Source organism: Apium graveolens, chromosome 7, assembly GCF_009905375.1.
Source record: "Apium graveolens cultivar Ventura chromosome 7, ASM990537v1, whole genome shotgun sequence".
NCBI classification, from domain to species: domain Eukaryota; kingdom Viridiplantae; phylum Streptophyta; class Magnoliopsida; order Apiales; family Apiaceae; genus Apium; species Apium graveolens.
In genome coordinates, this window is record NC_133653.1 from 23,693,763 (window position 1) to 23,707,490 (window position 13,728).

General features: G+C 34.6%; 1 protein-coding gene across 1 annotated transcript; it reads left to right on the forward strand.

Annotated features, from left to right (window-relative positions):
• Positions 1–11,465: 11,465 nt before the first annotated feature.
• On the forward strand, positions 11,466–12,954 carry LOC141671907 (protein PHLOEM PROTEIN 2-LIKE A1-like). The gene is made up of 3 exons (XM_074478343.1): positions 11,466–11,626; positions 11,809–11,909; positions 12,392–12,954. The coding sequence occupies exons 1-3, from the start codon at positions 11,552–11,554 to the stop codon at positions 12,759–12,761; spliced, it is 546 nt and encodes a 181-aa protein (XP_074334444.1). The 5' UTR covers positions 11,466–11,551; the 3' UTR covers positions 12,762–12,954.
• The last annotated feature ends 774 nt before the right edge of the window (positions 12,955–13,728 follow it).

Below are 13,728 nucleotides of genomic sequence, written 5' to 3' on the forward strand. Positions count from 1 at the left end.
ATGGACTTTGTGATTCTTGCCAAAAGTCCAAACAAAGAAGAGTATCTTTTAAAAGAAAAACAGGATTCTCTATCTCTGAGCCATATCACATGCTGCACCTGGATCTTTTTGGACCAGTGAACATAATGTCCATCAACAAGAAAAGGTACACACTTGTAATTGTTGATGATTTCACTAGATGTACATGGGTTTATTTTCTACACAGGAAGGATGAAACTCCAGAAATTCTTCTAGACCACATAAGGCAAATTGAAAATGGATCTACTCACAAAGTGAAAATCCTGAGAAGTGATAATGGCACTGAATTCAAGAACTCAAAGATGGAGGAATTCTGCAAGTACAAAGGCATAGAGCAACAATTCTCAGCTTCTAGTACACCTCAGCAAAATGGTATTGTTGAGAGGAAGAACAGAACCTTGATTGAAGCTGGCAGAACTCTGCTAGAAGAAGCAAAACTACCCACTTACTTTTGGGCCGAAGCAGTAAACACAGCATGTTATACTCAGAATATCACTCTGATAAACAGACATGGTGATACTCCTTATCAAATGCTAAAAGAAAAGAAGCCCAGTCTCAAATATCTTCATGTATTTGGATGTAAGTGCTTTGTTTTGAGAACTCATACTAATCAGCTTGGAAAGTTTGAATCAAAGGCTGATGAAGGAATCTTTGTTGGATACTCACCATCAAAAGCATACAGAGTGTTCAATCTGAGAACATACACTGTAGTAGTCTCCATAATTGTATCTTTCGATGATAAGAAGACTCCTGGTTTTGAAGAAGACACTCATGAAAGTTTAATCTTTGCAAATGAAAATGCATTGTTGAAATCTGGATGAAACTCTAATGAACTGTCAAATCCTGATGATCCAAATCCTGACACTCCTTCAGATTCCGAAATAATCACTGTACTAATGAACCTGCATATGTTGAGGGGGGGCAACAACAAGGGTCAGCTGATGGTACTAACACTGAAGAATCATCTCAAGATTCTTCTCAGTCTAATCTCTCAGAATCCAATGTTGATTCAACATCAGATGAACATGAGTCAAGTCCCAATATCTCATCAGGAGATAACACAACAGATTCAGGGGAGCCTCAAATGCATTTGAAGAGGCATACAATTCAGGGGGAGCATCTAGCTCCAGAAGGACACTTCCCAGTTCCAGAAAATGGACTAAAGATCATACTCATGATCTGATTATTGAAAATCCTGATGATGGTGTAAAGACAAGAAGTGCAACTCAGAATGAATGTTTATATCATAATCTACTTTCAAAAGAAGAGCCAAAGAAAGTAGAAGATGCACTCAAGGATGTAGATTGGGTCATGGCTATGCAAGAAGAATTGAATGAATTTGAAAGAAATGAAGTGTGGAAGCTGGTGCCTAGACCTAAGAACAGGTCAATTGTGGGCACAAAGTGGGTCTTTAGAAATAAGACTGATTCTGATGGACCAATCATCAAGAACAAGGCAAGGTTGGTGGCTAAAGGATATTCCCAATAGGAAGGCATTGACTATGATGAGAAATTTGCTAATGTTGCTAGGCTGGAAGAAATCATAATTTTCTTGGCATATACTGCTCATATGAAGTTTAAAGTCTTCCAGATGGATGTCAAGAGTGCATTTCTCAATGGAGAACTTGATTAAGAAGTCTATGTTGAACAACCACCAGGATTTATGGATCTTAAATATACTGACTATGTTTACAGACTTGATAAAGCACTCTATGGACTGAAGAAAGCACCTAGAGCGTGGTATGAAACCCTTGCTCAGTTTCTACTTGAAAGTGGATTCAAAAGAGGTACAATAGATAAAACCCTATTTTATCTAAATAAAGGTAAAGATTTGCTTTTAGTCCAAATTTATGTGGATGATATCATTTTTGGATCAACTAATCAAACACTGTGTGATAAGTTTTCAAAGTTGATGCAATCGAGATATCAAATGAGTATGATGGGAGAGATGAGCTACTTTCTAGGCTTGCAGATTAAACAGACAGATAATGGCATCTATATCAATCAGTCCAAGTACACAAGAAATCTACTGAAGAGGTTTAATATGCAAGAAAGTGCAACTGCAAGTACTCCTATGGCAACTGCTACAAAACTTGATCCAAATGAAGGTACAGCAGTTGATGTGACAACCTACATAGGTATGATTGGTTCTCTGTTATACCTAACTGCTAGCAGACCAGACATTATGTTTGCCGCATCTTATTGCAGTAAAGAGAATTTTCAGATACCTCAAGGGTACTGTTTCACTTGGACTTTGGTATGCAAGGGAAGCTGATTTTGCATTATGTGTTTATTCATATGCTGATTATGCTGGATGCAAAATAGAAAGGAAGAGTACATAAGGGAGCTGTCAGTTCTTGGAAGGCAGATTAGTCTCATGGTTCAGCAAGAAGTAGAAATCTATTTCTACTTCAACTGTTGAGGCTGAATATATTGTAGCTGGAAATTGATGTGCTCAGTTGTTATGGATGAGAAATCAACTCACGGACTATGGTTATCATTCTCAAAAAATCCTATTTATTGTGATAATCAAAGTGTTATTTCTATGATAGAAAATCCGATATAACACTCTCTTACAAAGCACATCAGTATCAGATATCACTTCATAAGAGAACATGTCATGGAAGGAACCATGGAGCTTCATTTTGTTCCTACTGATCAGCAGCTGGCTGATATCTTCATAAAGCCGTTACCTGAAGCAACATTTACAAAGCTTGTAAATGAACTTGGTATGGTTAATTGGGACAAGTAAATTTTTATTTCAATTTATATTTGATCAAATCCTGATGTATATTGATCAAATCCTGATATGTTCTAAATGCTGTGTTTTTCGATATTAAGCCAGAAATATTTGATGTATTCTATTTTATATGCATGATAAATTAAGTGAATTTTATTTGTTAATTGTGCATGTTCGAATAAATATATCACTGTCATCATTACACATCAATCTAGGGAGACGCGCCTTTTTAAAAAGAAATCTTTTGGTTAATTCACTAAGTTAACTCTTCAGTCTCTTAGTCTCTTGAGATTCTTTTGGTTATTTAAATGACCGCTCATCCTTCAGTAAAATCACATCATTTCCTACTCAAACACATCTTTTCATTTCTCTCAAACAATGGCAAACCCCAGCTGGTTTTACTGCTATGGCACAAGTACTGTGACTATTTTTTGAAATGGAATCCAGACTCCATATCCCATCAACGACATTCCATACGACATCTGGATTCAACTTCCAGAAAACATCAAAAATGATCTTCTGTTTTTCCAAAGAGAATTTCATCTACACAATCTTAAACAGCAGGAGAAAATCATTCGTCTTGTTGTTCTCTTTGCTGAAAGTAGGAAGAAGAATTAAACATCCTCCATCTGTTTCTCTTCACCATCAGCTTTGTCAGGCTTCTTAGACCAAGGCTATTGATGTTCACCTTCTTAGACTATGATTATCTTGTAATCTTTTGCATGTAATCTACGAATTTCAGGAAATGTACTCTTTTGATATTATTAATGAAATTTCTTTTTGCAAGATTTAGTCTATGCTAATCTCGAATTATATGCATGTGAATGTTCTTATTGAAGCATGTTAATCTTTACTTCATCTACTTGAATTGTATTTCTTGATGAATGTTTTGATTAAAATTATGGTTTCTAATAATTTGTGATGCTTTGACAAACAAATGTTGAATTTGAATCGACATATCCTGAGTTAATCAAATCCTGACAAAAGAAAGGTCTCAAATCCTGACGATAGATCAGCACGTTCTAATTCAGATTATTAGTGTTAATCAATCTCTGAGTAAGTTTTACTGTTGTAATTAAGTGTCTCACTTAATTAATGATTAATAGTGGATTATCAGATAAACAAATTTTTACGGTTGTATCTTGATATAACTGTATGTATTTTATATTTACTTCTGTAATTTACTCCACCGTCAAACTCAATTTCTCAGTAATTATTTCATGTTCGAAGTCAAATTCGCTAAGTTACCTTCTTCATACGAGTGTGTTATATCTATTTCTGAATAGTGAAGCTATAAAACCAGAAGAAATTATGTGACACAATTCATCATACACATAGTTTCACTGTGTACATCTCACACTTACTCTCTCTCACAAGCTATTCACATCATGACAATGTCTGAAGTTTCACCACTCTTCAGTCAAACCACAATCATTCATGGAAATACATTTGGCACTAACAATTACTTAGCTCTGCTTACACATCAGCAGCTACCATCATCTTTTCATGATATTCAGGATTTTCTTCTTCTATGTCCAATTGGGTATGCTCTCACAACTCCTGTTAAGGTGTCATACAGGGCTGTCATGTAGGTTTGGAGCACAGCAGTGGTAAATCCAACACATATTGGCTTTTTCTTTGAGTATAAGGACCAAAGATATAAAGTTGATGTTGATATTCTGCTTCAAGCCTTGAGATTGCCTGTTCTTGATGGTGCTCCTGATACTCATACCAATGAGCAGCTATTTGATATGCTAAGGACTTTAGGCTATCAAGGAGAAATCACAACCATTGAAAATCTGGTCAGAATAAACTGAAAAGAGAGTGGAACTTTTTCTTTGACTGCATCAGTATGTGTTTCTTGAATAAGACAACAAATTTTGATGCTCTTCCATCCACTTCCCTGAGAATTGGGTACTCTCTTCTTAACTCTGGTAATTTTGATTATGGTAATACTATATTACAGTTCATACTTGTTAGGAGAGCAGATGCTTCAGGAGTAATCGGGTATACTAGGTTTTTGCAACTGATTTTCAATTATCTATGCCCTAATGCTATGTTTGATGATGATGAATTACTCCCTGTATTTCAAATTTCTAAAAGAATAATCACTGATCATATTAAAAGGGATGAAAAGAACAAATTTTCAGGACCACCCTTTTTTCCTAGAGAGGTCAGGCAATTTTTGTTAAGAAATAGACCTACTCCTACACAAGTGCCTGTAAATCCTGATGTTGGAACCTCTGTCACAGTTTCTGATGCTAAGACTCAAGAAATCACCCATTTTATTTCTAACCCAAGCATTTCTTCTTTCAAACAGCAAACACAACGAGCCTCTAAATTAGCCTCCTCTGTTGTCTCTCAAAAGACATCAGTTGTAACAAAGAAAAGGTTGTTTAAGAACTATGTCACATCTGGACATAAAGCTAAACAAGTCTCACTGAGTGAGAGTTAGAAGAAAGAAGACTTCTTTCTAATCAGGAAAAGAAGACTGATCATACAAGAAGATTCTGAATCAGATGATCAAATGCCAATAGGGTCCCTATCAAAAATCAAGAAGTCCATTGATCAAAATCCTGATGACTTGATTGACACTACTGGAACCAATGAGCCAACTACTGATGCTAGTGCTCTGTTTGACAAGCTTCCAGTAATCGAAGCAATTGTTGAACACAAGAAAACTGCAAAGAGCCAGTTGAAAAGAAAAAGTGAAGAAGTAGTTGGATACATCAGAAAGAAGAAGAAGACTCAGCCTCTTGACAAGGATGTTAGTACACAAGAACCTAAGTCTCAAAGGGATTTAGCAACTGCAACACATCCAGTCACACAAGAACCATTTTATCAAAGGGAAGATGTAGACACTGAGGCTGCACAGATCATTGTTAATATTGCGCAGAGTGATCTTCTTGCTGACTCTGTTCAACCACTCCAGGAAAAGCAAACTCATCAGGATATCCTGTCAAAGGTGATGCAATCATAAATGATCTTATTTTTGTGAAGAGCACACAAGAACCTTCACCAAGCATTGCTGAAGTAGTTCATATGTCTCAGACTCCACAAGAACCATCAGTTCAAAGTACTGATGCTGGTCTTTCATCTTTTCCTGACATATCAAATCCTGATGATACAACAGCTCCTACTAAGAATCATCCTTCAACTGCACTAGCTACAATTGATGATCCATTACTAGTTGCTAGTTTGAAAAAGTATCTTGATGTGTTGTTTGTTCCTCCACTTTCATCACTTGCACTTGAGGAATCCCCTTCAAGTATTGCTAACTTCTCATATATTCTCATATTTGTATGATTATAAATAGTCTCTTATTTGAGGTTACCTTTATTTATATGACAAACATACAACTCTTCTCAACCATCTCTTATTTCTTTGTTATATGTGTGATTGAGCCTTTCTGTGAGACTATGTGAAAATATCAGATTTAAAAAAAAGAAAAATATTTTGAGTGGCAGTCTCCTGTACTGGCAAAAGGAGAGGTATTTTTAAGACAAGAATCTTATAAGTTTTTCTTTACTTATAAAGTTTCTTCTGTGAGAATAATGTTACTCTTAAAAGTAATATGTTGTGTGAGAAGTGATGAGATCACTTGAAAAGAACAGAAAGATTTAGGTGTTACAATATTTCTGTTTCAGGATCACATCAGCCACAGGCGTCTCTTGCAAAGAATCTGGATAAAGGCAAGGAAATTCTGCCTGATTCTGCACATTATTTAGATGGCTTGTCTGATTCTGACAATGGTAGTGATGTAGATGATTCTGACACAGCTCAGCTGAAGACTGCGATTGATGCATCTAAGAAGTCCAATATTGGTTCTTCTTCGCACTTCAATGAAAATCCTTCTTATTACAATCCTGATATTGAGTACTTTAGACAGACAGAATGGGATTATAAATGGAGACTTGCAAATTCTTCTATCTCGTCTGCGGTTGGCCTGCAACACATTCATCGTGCCTATGATAAAATTCAAACTCCTGATCTGAAGTTGCATCTTAAGGCCTCAACCATTTCTGTTAAAGGAATTCACTCTGAACTTGATGAAATGAAGAAGTCTCATGCTTGTGTCAAAGAGAAAATTGATGGATTTTTGCTTCACACACCTAACTCAGCTGAAATCAAGAGTGTGAAAAATACCATCAAAGATGTTGTTAAATCTCAAGACAACATGGCCTCTAGACTTTCCTCTTTAGAAGACAAGGTTTCTTCTATAGGTGACAAACTGGATGCTCTGTTTTCTCTTCTTTCAAATACTGATGCCAAAAGGGGGAGAAGATAGTTGCTACAAAATGCATACCAGATTCTATTCAGACAAAGGATAAAGATATTGATGGTGATGGTGATAAGAATAATATAGTTACAGATGTTCAAATTGCTTCTACTGCTCAACAAACTCAACATTCCAAGAAGATTGATTTTTCAGGACAAAGGAAGTCTGTTGGTGCTTATAAAGCCAAGCACAAGACTACTGTTGGTGCTCCTGAGGATGATGACATTACAATCTCTAATTTAGCAGATGCTAAAGGGTTATTCTTTCCTTATAGGCATAAAGAAATAGGTGAAGAGATTGTCTTGTATTATAAAGACAAGAAGTTTGAGCAAAAGAATGTTAGGAGTACTCTTGGGTATATAACTGAAGAATTCCCTGATCTAACACCTGAAGAAGCAGTTATGCAACAAAATGAGCTTTTAGCTCAAATTGAAGCTGAAACTAACACTTCTAAGGGAAGAGGAAGAAGAGGTGGTAGATCTGCAAGAGCAAGAGGAAGAGGAAGATGAGGAAGAATTTCTAAACCAAGTCAAGTGACTGCATTCAATTCTACTTTTCTGAATTTTCTATCTAGAGAAGGTTATGTTCATGTACAAGGAAATGAAGAAGATAAAGAAGTTCAGAAGGCAGAAGAGTTGATTATACCATGGAAGAAAAGATCAGCCACTGACATTGATCAAGCTGATACAGCAAATCAGAATGTAACTCCTGATGCAGACACAAATCCTGAGGTAAAAGCAGATCCTGATGTTGTGACCTGATAACTGATTTTAACTCTGATGAAAAATGATCAAAGCATTAAATGAGTCTGCTCCTTCTCTAGTAATCACTCCTCATACTTTAGAGGCTGATGAAAAAGAAAAGATTGACAGAAGGAAAGTTGATCAAGCATGCAAAGAATATTTTCAAAGAGTTTTAAAATCAAAGAGTGAGTTATGGCATAAAGCAGAAGGGAAGACTGATGATTTGTCTTCAAACTATGCTCCTCTTGGAAAGAAGAATAGAAGATGGAAAGACATCCATGTATTCAATTATTCTAAAGGGTTCAAGCATGTTGAATTTGTGTCAGCTGGGTTAAGAGATTCTATCTCAGAACAGGAAGATGTTAATAAGTCCATCAAGAAGCCTTCTTGGGTGGTATACAATGAAAAACTGAAACTTATCAAATCTCGAACCTGGGGAGGCATTGGTCATTCCAATATGGAGATTTTAGAATCTAATTTATTAGATACAGATTCTCTGACAAAAAATCTTGGTGAAAGAATTTCTCCTTCACATCTTGAGAAAGTTGAAACTGTGAAGATTGTTCATAGAAAGATAAATGATATGATGTCAGAGAAGAGATTCTGTACTTTTTCAGGGATGGTAAAGTAAAAAGCTTTACATGGCAGCAACTCTTAATGAAGACTGTGACAGAATTGAAATACATTCACTATCTTCTTAGAGTTGAGAACAAAGTCACCAGAAACTGGTCTTCTATGATACTTGAAGTGATCAGAAGAAGAGTCATGATAAAAGATGATAAATACAATGGTGATTATGTTCCTAAGTACATAACTTATACTGGTCAAGAAATGCAGATGAAAAAGGGAGCTGCAGTGTTACAAGTTTTTCTCAACAGTCCTCAGTTTTCCTTCAGTCCTGATCATGAAGATGTAAGTTTGAGTTTCATGTTGATTGGTGATCTTGAGATAAGAAAAAGCTCAATTTCTAAGTTAAGATCAGCTATCTATCAGCTTGGAGAAGACACTGAAGAGAAGAGAGAGTTGAAAAAAAAGCTTGTTAAAGTCCTACGAGACAAGGAGGAAGAAAGATTGAAGAACTTTCTTGGAACAACTATCAGTTATCTGAAGATATTGAAGTAAGCTTTACTCCTTGTACATTTTGTAGATTGGTTTTGGCATCATTAAGAATGGAATTTATGCTTCATTGCATTAAGAATAAATTGGGGGAGATTGTTACATATTGAATTCTCAATGATCAGAAGAAGCTCAGGATCTGGTTGTTCGTGTGACATCAGGATCTGATGTACCATCAGGATTTGGCATGTCATCAGTATTTGAATGTCATCAGTATTTGAAGACAGTCAGCATTGGAGGATTTGTTCTGTTCCTGATAATGTGGAGCAGATATATATTATGTCTGAGTTATAGGACTTTATCTGTTTAATTTAAGATATGTATCAGTTTCAGTTAGTTTTTGATAATCTTAGATTAATTTGTTGTAGCTGTGTAGTATATAAACACAGTTTAGGTCATCACTTAGTAGATAACACTCGAGTATCATTCGACCTAGCAGCTCTGAAGAACATCAGTATTTCTTGAGAGGATTTTTGTATCAGTTTTTATCAGAAATATAAAAGTTGTTATATTTTATTACTTGTTCGAAACATTTATACAATTTAATCTAACCCCCTTAAACAATTGTATCTTTACTGGGCAACAATAATCAGTCAATCAATACCCAACACAAAAGTCAAATCATCGAATAAATTGAACATTAATCCAACTGAAAAATCAACAATTTACAATTCTACAATTAAAGAGCGTACAACTTAGCTTAATTAGAACCAATTAAAAATTAAAAAATTAGAGTTTCAAATTGAAACCCCCAATTCTAAAATTAGGGTTCAAAACTTACCAAATTCAAGCTTTAACTTCAACGTACTAATATCGAAAACGATACAAGAATCACAACAGCAAATACAGATCCAGAGGCTCTTTTCCTCTATATTACTTTCTTATTTGCATCAACGTCACGAAAACCTTGCAAAATCAACAATATCGAAATCAAATACACGCACGCACAAATATATAAATATTAATATAACATCAAGGGAGAGAGAGAGAGAGAGAGATTGTAATTACAATAGAGTAGAGATGGACAATATCGTTGTGATGTCTAATTGGGATACGTCGGCAAGAAAATCCAAATGAACATTATAATGAAATTTCGGCGAAAGAAGTGAACGGAAGGAATCGGATAAAAATTATGATGCACATTAGGGGAGTGAAACTCGGTAGAGATTGACGGAATTACTATGGGTGTTCTTCAGAGAGAGAGAGCGCGTAATCGAGATTCGAGAGAAAAGAGGTGATGTGGGTGTTCTTAAAGATATGATAGAATGAAGAGAGATGTTTTTGAGTTTTTTGTTTTTGGTTTTATGTTTTTAATATTTTTTGTTTTATTTTTAATTGAAAAGAGGGGGGAAATGTGTGTGAAAAAGAGGGGGGAGAATTTGGTTATGGCAAAAACAGAGGGGGGGGCAAAGAGGGAATGAAATATTTGTTAAGGGGGAAAACAGGGAAGGCGCGTTGATTAATTTTTTTAAAACCGACATATAACATCGGTTCAGCTAAAATACTGATGTTTATAAAACCAAAAGACATCGGTTGCTCAAAACCGATGTCTAAAACACCTTTTACATCGGCGCCAAAAACAACTGATGTCTTTGAGGCGATGTTTATTCTACTTTTTGTAGTAGTGTTAGAGCATCTCCAACCATCATCACATGTTAGCTAAAAGGTCTACGTGGCACAGTTATATACATATTAAACATGCACGTCAGCTTTCTGTCAACTTTCTACATCATTTTAACCTAACTTTGCACATCAATACACATATATCATATTATATTTATATTATATATTTATGTTAAAAATTTTATTTCATATTTAATATTTTAACTTTATGTTATATTAAGTGTCAAAATATAATTTTTTTATTGACCAATTTTATTAATTATTTTAATAAACATTACATAAGTATAAAAATATTAATAAATCTAATCTAATCTAATACAATAAAATGTAATATAAATTTAAATATAAAATTTTATTATACATATAAGTATATATTTTTAACATATTTAAGTGTCTTTTATAATTATATAAATATATATTCAATATTTTTTAATTAAATAATTTTTTTATTTTTACTTGTATTTAATTAAATATTTAAATTTATTTCAACATGTGAAATTTTCATATATATACAATAATTTGAAAATACATATAACATATTATTATTGAATTTAACTAATCAATATAATTAATATCCCTAGAGTAAATAACCTTTTTGATTCAATAAAATTTTAGATAATAATGATTTAACTAACCATTTTAACTATTATGGTTAGAGATGCTTTTAGGCTAATGCCTATGTCGTACAGAAGTTCTCCCGTTACTGTAATTCCTTTTAGTCGGATGCTTCCATCTTTATTTAAGAATCCCAGTCGAAACGGAAAGGTATGAGATTCCAGTTAGCTAGGCACAGAACCGCACAATTGGCATCAATCTAAGCTCCACATCTTTTTTGAAAAGAAAGAATATTTAAATTTAGCATCGTACTACAATAGATAAGGTCAAGTGTAACAGTGAATAAATGGACAAATACGGCTCTCAAAGAGGCTATAAAAACAGCTTCTGCTAGAGCGAATTGGCATCGACATTACTCGAAAACAAGGCTCTCGATCGATACACAAACATTTCTTGAAATTCTGCACTAGCTAGGATAATGGCTCAACTGAATTCAAGTCACGAAATCATTAATTCATGCGCTCGAGATCTGGAGGGTCTAAAACAGAATATTGTAAGCTTATTTTTGTTTTTTTATTAACATTAGGTATTATATGCATATATGCAGGTAAGTTGCATGCATGTGACTTGTTCGTTAATTTTGTACAATATATGCTTGAATGTAAAATTGAGCTTCAGTTTCAAATATGAAATCATCGGTGTTTGATTAAATTTACCTCGAATTTTGACTAAAAGGCCCAGTCGTGCGCAGCGGTTCTGAGTGCAAAGGAACTGTCAATAGTTTGGGGTTCAGACTCTCGTTACTGGACAACGGCTACCGAGACTGCTCCAAACAGGTATGTAAAAGTTTTTGATGTTCTTATTGCTCCTCATTCCTCTCTACTTGTAATTTTCGGGTTTTTTTGCATATTCCTTGTTGGAAAAAACTTCAGAGAAAAAAGAAGACACTTACATTTTTTTGCTGAGAACTTGTACTGCTATATTTCTTGTTTTTCTTTTCTCTTCTTCTAAAACTCAAGGTTATATAGGCTTTACAAACATATTAAAACTAACTATTACTAAAACTAACCACTACTAATTAATGGGTAAATTACATGTCCATAATTTACTCTATAACTCCACTACCCCACTACTAAACAAATTCTAAAATAATATTTTTCTCTAATAATTAATCTATTGCTAAATATCTAATAATTAAATAAACAAATAATTAATAACTAAATTTAAGATTATTCCAACATTCCTATCAATATCATAAACTCTTTACGCATATATATCACCATTTAGTCGGATTGTTATTTACTGCATGTCTTCACAGCAACCAGAGTGTTGATGTTTCTGAACTCATTGAAGTATGCTGGCTACAAATCGATGGGAAATATAGTGCTAGCAAGCTAAATCAGGGAGTGAAATATGGAGTTTATTTCATTGTGAAGCTTAAAACCAATCTTCGCCTGAACGGTAAAGTCACCCTTAAGCTTACTCGTCCTGACGGAAGGACTGTGGTAACCAGGGATGATTTGGATAAAAGGCCAAAGAATACATGGGTAGCACTCAAGGTTGGTGAATTTATGACTAATGCTCGCACTTGTCACAGAAATGTCAAGTTTTCGATGAATGGATGTGATGGTACTTCTTGGAAGTCTGGCCTTGTTGTCATTGGTGCTGTCATTGTGCCAGTTTGTTGATAATCTTGCATCTGATATGATAATCCTCGTGAAATAAATAATTTCCGACTTCCAGAAATATTATTGTTATGTATCATCCTGTTGATTTGGATTATATGGAGTGTGCTAAATAATCACCAGTATGTTGGTGTTTGAATGTATCGAAACTTCAAGGATTGTTCCTGCTATGTATTCGTAATATGTTTGCCTACAATTGTTTGCTTTTCATTTTTTCTGAAAGCATACTTTTCTATGAACCAAGCCATTAATGGAGGTTGAAGATTTTCTGGACATATAAAACTCATTTAAGTCGGAACATTCAACATCCGAAGTCACTTTGGAGGAGAATTTTGACAGCATTTTTACCAGTCCGATTTAATATAAAAAAAAAAACTATTAAGATCCAAGTACTCTTTGCCCAGAAGAGGTCCATATTGTATAGCTTGCAGCTCAGCTTCGAAAGACTTTGTAGATCTATAAACAAAATTTGCTAGCTCCTCAGCAATGAGTACTAGTGTAATCACACGAGCAGCGCGTCCAAATCTTGAGCAACATTCATCTGACACATTGTAGTTTGGCCAAGCACCGTAGAAGACCACTTACCATACATCATTCTACTGGAGTGTTTTCATTCACACACAATCCTGTAGTAAACTTAAAAACTTTACACTAAGATCAACATGTCTTGAGATTTGGGAATTAAAATATCATCTCTTTAAGAATTTCTTAAATACCAGTTAGGGTCCGAGATAAAACAACAAAAAGTCCAAACAAGAAGACATCCTTCGTGATATTGCATGCATCTTTACACGTATTCCACAATTTAGCTTTCTTCCATTTTGGAACCACTCTGGGAAAACAGCTCTAAAGGTATCTTCATCTACTGATCTACCCTTCTATCGCATCTGGACATGAACTATCCGAAGAAATTCCCGTACAACAAAGAGCAAAACGGATTGGTAGAAAGTTTTACATAGTTTCCACATAA